General features: G+C 38.0%; 1 protein-coding gene across 1 annotated transcript in view; it reads left to right on the top strand.

Moving 5' to 3' along the window:
- The window catches only part of SLMAP (sarcolemma associated protein), a gene marked incomplete in the record, with an annotated part of 86,034 nt that overhangs the window by 60,194 nt on the left and 17,857 nt on the right, over positions 1 to 7,983 (top strand). Inside the window, 1 exon segment of the mRNA XM_072420890.1 lies at positions 5,026 to 5,085. Within this exon segment, the coding sequence (XP_072276991.1) occupies positions 5,026 to 5,085 (60 nt within the window).

Raw genomic sequence — 7,983 nt, 5'->3', positions numbered from 1 at the left:
AAAAAAAAAAAAAAAAAAAAAAAAAGTCTTGTGAGCAAAGGGTAGATTAATGGTGTACAGGACACAAAGTAGCGGACCCGCTGATATTTAGAATAAAGGAATCCTGTCATGACAGAAATGTTTAAGCTGCTGTTGCTGTTTAGCTTCTGAAAAAGCTAGGTGCCTGTCTGTCTCGGTTCCCTAGTCACTAGCCTAGAACAAGTATACAAATTTGAAGCTCTGACTTCACTTGCTGCACCTGTTTTGGATCAGTGACTCAGGAAAATCCAATCCAGTGAAGGCAATCAGCGTTTTTGGCAAGTCTGTGATTCCAGCTCTAGTATTTGTCGTACGATAGATGCGGAAAAAATGTTTATTACCCCTACAATAAACCTAAGAGGTGAAGGGATTTTTTTTCCTTATGGATGTGTTGCAGAAACAACAATTGTATTTTGTGAAATAGAGACTTTTCCCAGCAACCATGTTTCCTGAAGTCTGTTTGCTTCAGATGAATAAAAATTTTAAATTAAAACCAACAATGTATATTTAATTGTTGTATAGACATTTCCTTTTACAACACACCTTTTATCCATTAACAAGATCAAGGAAGATTCCCCCCTAAGCCTTTAGGATTATTTTTATACATCCAGATTATTTGGAGGAAAAGTCCTGTCATTAATTTTTGGAATGCTTACTTGTGGGTTTATGTAATTGTCCACTGGCCTCGGGATATAAGATTGCAGGGTGTATTGTGGAATGTCTAAAGTGTTCAGGGCTCAGGCACCTCAGAGTGGCAGCAGATGGTTTGGAGCCATGTTGTCATTTTGGCAGAGGCTTTCGGATCAGAATCCAAAGAATACCTTGGTAATGTGTTAGAAACCTGAGCGTGTAAACAGCCTTCTCAACGCAAGCTTAAAACTCAGCAGGAATGACTTTATTCTTGCTTTTCCTGTATTTTACACTTTAACAAATTGTCTTCCCTTAGTTACTGTATGGTGGCTATGAAACTTGTAAGATGACCATAAGAATACACAGCTCACTCTTTAATAAAGTGACTTATGCCTTTAATCACCATGTTATCATACCAGTACACCTATGGACGCTAATCCTGTCATTTGTCCATGTGTATTTTGGGATATAAGTGAAGGTCATTCTTAATAAAAAGTGTGCCTGGATTTTTTTGACTGGTTCAAGTAAGTTATAAATATTTGGCAGATAAAAGTTCTCTCCAAGCATGAGGTGATAGAAATGATCTGATGCTGACTTCTGTTCCAGATGTCAGACGTATATTCCTTTAACTTTGGGAAATTTCCACTAACATCTTAGGGCACAACGTGAAAGGACATTTTCATAGTGATACAGTAAGTTGCTGAGATAGCTGGCAAACATGCAACTTGTAATAGTGCCAAATATTTGCTTCAGTATTCATATCGGCTATTGTGAAGGTTTATTGAATCCTAAGGCAAGCTTGTATGTATGGCCTGGAACTGTGGTGATATTGACACCTAATTTCCTCCTCCTGTTTCTAATCCTTGCCTCTGTTTACCTGTCTATTACCAAGTTACCAAAGTTCTGTAAAAACCTCACTGTTTGTGTCTTCCTTTCCTGTTAAGAAACACTCCTCTCATTTCAAGGTAAAGGAAGTGAAGTGCTATCCTCCCAAAAGGGGTCATGGACAGCACTACAATATTTAAGTTATTTACTTTTTATTATCGGTGAAAACTGCAAAGGAAAAAATGTTCAGCCATAACACTGCAATGCTGCAGGGAATTCTTATATTTCAGGAAAATGTTATTGGTGGCCTTAACTCCAAAACGTTTTGTCTTTAATTGGATTGATTGACTTAGATGAATCCATTTGCTGTGTGACAGATGTACTTTGTTTAAAATATTTGTGCTGGAAAAGTCAGTCCTTCCTAGCTCCAAGTTGGTAACCACAGTTTATTATAGAATCAATGCCGACTGCACCTGCTGCACTTATTGTATTCTTGGCTCGTAGACTGCTCATCTTACTACAGCATATCTATTGCTATTTATTGTTATTCAGAGAGCCCTGTCGTATAGATTACTACCTAAAATGGACTGTGTAACCCCCCCATATAACAAAAACTGGAATATTTTAGCTGATAAGTGGCACTTATTTATGCCAGCCTGTTTCCTTGTTAATGATTCTTTTTGGTCAGTCAGGTGCAATTTTCTACCCTAGTCATTTTTTTTGTAGTAATTCTGCCTCCATTACATTGATTTGATTGGAGGAGGTATACATGACTATTTATGTTTAAGCACAGTTATGCTCTCAATGACAAAGTACAATACAAAAACCCTAAATAAACTATGGTATAATGATGTCCTGATACAGAGATCTAACCACTGGGTTAGTGCCCCCCAATCAATGCTGGCAATTGTAAATCTTCCTCCTACAAGGCTGCATTTGCATCTAGACTTTAGGCAGGGATTCTTTTTATTTTTGATGTGCTGCACTTCTGTTCACAAGTACAGTTATCCTTTAAAGATGTGGTCTCCTCCAGACAAAGTTAGTATAGTTCAATCATATACTTAAATGTCAGAAATCCTAACTGGTGATAGACGTTTCACTCAATAGAATTTGTCTGATGTATTTATTATTCTCTCTAACACATTTTCACAAGACAGATCAAAAACAGGAAAAGTGAATACTCAAATCCTGGCAATGGCACAGAATAAACGGTTTGTTTTAATTAATTTTGATCTGCGTATTTGCTGCAGGCCCATGACCTAAATTATTAAGGCCAATGGATTAGCATGAAACCCAGACAGGCTTTTCTATTCAGAAAAACCTTCATATTTCCCCAAGTGCAAAATTTCTTGAACACATGTTTGATGTACAAAACCTTGGTTTCCCTGGCACTTTGAGATCCATACTAAAAAAAGCTTACTAGAATGTATTGCTATAGATACCACCCAAATATTGTAGTTGGTATGCACAATACTGTAATGCTTTTTTTTTTTTTTGTCAGACAGTGTTGAGCTGAATTCTACAAAAGCTTATTAGGAAAACAATTGAGATAATTTTATTTTGTTATTATTAATAAACAGGATTTATATAGCGCCAACATATTATGCAGTGCTGTACATTAAGTAGAGGGTTGCAAATGACAGGCGGATACAGACAGTGACACAGGAGGAGGAGAGGACCCTGCCCCGAAGAGCTTACAATCTGAGGTGGGGGAAGTAACACAAAAGGAGGGGAGACAACTGACAACTATGCAGTTTGGCAAACTGAAAATCTCTGGTTGGTTGCGGTGAGCAACTGAGTGGGAGGAAATTGCTTCAGACACTTGCTGGAGGGTAATCTTAAAACGGTTTGACTATAAATCAAGAAAATAGAACCTGTTTTACAGTGCCCATGCCACATCATCAAATGATGATATTGAAAATAATTGGCTTTTTCAGATATGTATTTTTTCCCATCGTCACTTGACTGATCACACCATGCATGCTTCCAGCAGTGGAAGCTCCAATCTATTTCTGAGCTTGTTAAGTCCTTTTGGTGTCCTGTTTCATGAGCCATGATTCATCAAGTTTTATCCTGCATTACCAGTGACCAGCTTATCACAATCACACAGCTATGGGGGACTGACACCTAATGTCACTGGATGTGCAGCTGTACAGGAGATGTGGGAAGGTGTTAAAGATCACAGTCCTGGAATATCTTGTGTATGGAAAGTGAAAGAAAGAAGAGAGGTGTTGAGAGTTGAGGTCAAGTGTAAGGGAACCCTTAGAAAGTAACCTATGTCGGCAGCTTGGCGACAAATTTCACTTCTTAGATGAGAAAGCTGCAGTGTCATACGCCACTGCTTCTAAATTTTAGTCATCCAATGCATTTTAAAATGTATTTTATATAAACAAGCAGGTTAGACAACAGGTTTAGAACAGAAAAAGAAAATAGAACATTGAAACTTAACTGCAAACAACCGACATGGTTGTTCTGTCTAAATATTTATGGACCTAACTGTATACAAGCTCTTTCCTGTCAAGGAAATTGTGATTCATGAACACCATTGTCACGTAGTATATCCAGGTCTTTGGTTTCCCCTGCAACTAAGCAGTCTGCTAAAACATATAAGGCATATATATTGAATGCTAGGCATACACTATGCAATTTGTGAATCATATTTTTATTATTATTAAACAGGGTTTATATAGTACCAACATATTAAGTAGCGTTGTACATTAAATAGGGGTTGCAAATGACAGACAAATACAGACAGTGGCACAGGAGGAGAGGACCCTGCCCAAAGAGCTTACAATCTAAGACCAATATGATTAAGCCATCCTATTTGCAACCTTTTCTCATTGTGTAGTTTTTGTTGCTGCTGGAATACCGGGATACAGTTCAACATTTGACCCCTTGCATTGTCTCGATCAGTAATACATTGTCTCTGTGCGAAGTATAAAATGTTTATATAATTAGAGAATAGATCCCAGGAAGTGTATTTGCATTTTTATTGTTTTAAAACTTTTTATCCCTCCTCCCAGCCACATGGAGAAATCTTTTGAGAAGAGTGTACATTTTTGACCATTAATGGAACTGTGTTGCTTCTTCCAAAAAAATAAATAAAATAATCTGCAGTATTCAGGGCCAAACTTTCTGGTATGAAGTTAAAAGAAGTGTTCAGCATATGTTTCGAAATCTGTCAAGGAGATAATGCTGGTCTTTCATATTCTAAAATCACATAATCGGTATATATCTGTGTACTTTCCTCTGCCAAAAGTCCCATTCTATTTATATTTTTACATCTGTCTCTCTTATGCAAGGATATGTCTATCTGTCTTTTTAACTGAAAAAATACCCTTGGGTTTAGCCGACTTGCTAAATTGTGGGAATCGTTTCATTATAAACTATTGAGTCTGTGTACCTGCAGCACTTGCCAGGCTCTCCCCAGCCTGTGTCAATGGGTGGGCCCTGACTACACTTTAAATAAGGGCATGGAATGTGCTCCATTTCCATGTGTAAGTAGATCGCTTTCCCTGGACTCCATTCAGCAACATCTCTTCTGTTTGACAGACAAACTGATTGAAGAGGAGCATCTGACCAAAGCTGAGCAGGAGATTCAGAGCCTAAAAGGTAAGGGGTCTAATAACTGTGAGTATAGAAGATTGTTATGGTTCAGTTCAATGCACACATCCGGAGACTAGACAGTCTATTCCATATTAAATGTTTCTACGCTGTATAAAATGCTTAATTTATGTTTAATTCCCCAAGCATGTCTCTTTCCGATTGCAGACAATTATTTGCTCTTCTCACTGCACAGTTTACTAAATTTATATTTTGTTGTCTTATGATACTGAAGGCAGCTCTTTGTTGTCCTACAACAATCCGAACTATAGTAAGAACTTTTTATATATTTTTATATACATTTAACAGTTTTTCTAAGTGTGGGATACTTTCAAATGGGTTTATTTTTGTCAAGCATTCATTTTCTTTATCATTATTACCTAATTGGCTAGTGTTATTAGTGGAATCCTGGCCTGCTTCCACTATCTCCTCTGTTTTTACTCCTCCTAGGTAGTACTGCGTACTAAATTTTACGGTGTTCATGTTTGTGATAAGACTACTGAGTGCAATTGTAGGACCATAAAAAAATTATGAAAGTTTGCAGCTATTCCATTTTTTTTCCCAGATTAGGTTGTACATAGTTTGTAACTGCAAGAAGGGTTGATGTGTGGGCTATGTACCATAAAGCACAGTGTACACACATCATATGAAGCACATTGTACAGAGTGTAGCAACCTGGAGTATACATGTGAGACCATGTGCAAAGTGGCATGGCTTGCTGGTATCATGGCTTGAATGGAACTTTGTTTTTGAAGGACATATTGAACTCTGCTTAGTCATGCGAGAGGGACCATAGGTGTGGCGGCTGCATGGTTTACCTTCTTTATGTATCCAGGTGACTATAACCACAGTTATACGAAGTGATAAAAAATACAAAAATGTAGAATTAGTAGATCAAGAAGGGGGAAGTATATGTTTCAGTGGGGACACCAGCCATGGTGAAAACTGTCTTTTAGGGGGCTTGGCATCTCATTGCAGTGATTGGTTCTAACCTTCTACTGTATCTCTGGGACAGGAACTAAGGTGAAATATCCTTTATAGGATAAAGAAAAAAATTCACTTCTAAGGAGTTCATAGGAATGTCTCACCATATAGATGAAGTGATCAGCATCCTTGTTTTGCAGAGCTAAAGTTCTGGGTTCATTAGGTACCTATGGCTGTGTTAGTTCCCCTCTTCATTTTTAAAAAATATTAGTAATTACCATCTGCCCAAAATTAGAACTAACTATTCTGCCAACAAAACTGAAGCGTTTTCCAACTTTAACACATTTTCTTTATCTTTAAGCCAGTGAAGCCGCTGTTCCCAAGTTTAATGGTTTCAGTTTTGAATTTTAAATTATTTACATTGACTAGGAAAACCATTAAAATGCGTTGGTATAATAGTGATTGATATCTACATTTTTGTAGGTATGTATTTAATATACAGCGCTGTGTAATATGTTGGCGCTATATAAATCTTGTTTAATAATAATTTTGAGTGTTTGGTCATTAATAATATTAATAAACAGAGTTTATATAGCGTTAACATTACGCAGCACTGTACATTAAATAGGGTTTGCAAACCCAGACAGTGACAGACAGACAGTGACACAGGAGGAGGAGAGCCCCGAAGAGCTTACAATCCAAGAGGTGCAGGGTGTAGCACACAATAGGAGGGGAGAGACTTTTCCAGAAAACCTATGAGGAAATCGGTGGCACACTCGTGAATGATCATACAGGTAATAATAACCAAGGTATCACAACATATTACCAAGTGCTGTACATTAAATAGGGATTTCAAATGTAAAACATATATAGTGACACAGAAGAAGAGGAACCCTGCCCTGAAGAGCTCACAATCTAGGAGGAGGGGGAAGTAGCACACAATAGGAGGGCCTTACACTTTATAGTCTTGAAGTCCTGATTTGTGAATTGGTCTCCAAATAAGATGTGCTGCTTTATTTAACTTATGATATACAAAGTAAGCTTGCATAAAATTTGGGCTTGCAGCCAAATAAAGGTTGGTACAAAGGGTGAGTTGTCATTTTCCTCTTACTTGCGTGTCCATTATGATTGAGACTGTGCAGCTGCAGCACAACCCTATAAAACAGCAACATGTGTGACACTATTTTTAGGATGTCCCATATGTTGGTTAGATAGTTGGTGTTAATTGACAAGATATTCCTTAATGCTTCGACCTGTGCCGGCACACGAAGGGTAGAGCAGCTGGCTAGGCACATAGTGTGAGTTCTGGCAGTGAGATTCACAATGGTGTCACCCTGGCTGCTTTTCACTCCTCCTTAACAAAATTCATTCCACAGTGTTTGGGGTACTGGGCTTTTCCCTTACATGGTGTTGCAGGATATACTTGTGTGCGGAGCTGATAAGCAGACTTGTTTAGATGGCTATTCTTTGCCAGTGCTATCGTCGTTGTGTAGTGAAGGGTCTCTTGGGTAGTCTATTTTCATTGTTTTTTTTCCGGCCTCTGTTCCTAAACTGCCTTTACTAAGGTAGACAGGCTGTGTTCCAAAATCTTCAATCCTTGCTCTAGGTAATTCAAGTTTCTGCATACAGGTTTTTCTAAATGCAGTGTGTGTCTTGTGTAAAACAACTGTCGTACAATCCAGCATTTAGAGTGAAAGCAGAACATAAACAGAGTTGATCTAATAGAAATCCAGTGTGCGTCCTAATTTTCTTAAATCCCAAGTAGCATTGTCAGCCTGCCCAGTTTTCTGAACTACAGGATATCTCCTTTCTCTCCCCATCACAACAACATCCTGTAGCAGGGCTGCATGGGGTAGTCAAGCAGAGTATATACAGTAAGTTAGAAGCTTAGTGGATTTTTGGTCAGTATAACAATTTGCAAGTACAGAAAATGAAGTACTAATAGCTGGGGAAATGTGCATGCATTGCTTATAGATGTATTGG

The sequence above is a fragment of the Pyxicephalus adspersus genome, chromosome 8 (genome assembly GCF_032062135.1).
Source record: "Pyxicephalus adspersus chromosome 8, UCB_Pads_2.0, whole genome shotgun sequence".
In the NCBI taxonomy this organism is placed as follows: domain Eukaryota; kingdom Metazoa; phylum Chordata; class Amphibia; order Anura; family Pyxicephalidae; genus Pyxicephalus; species Pyxicephalus adspersus.
The sequence above is the reverse complement of the archived record's forward strand: the minus strand, read 5'-3'. Positions and strand labels throughout refer to the sequence as shown.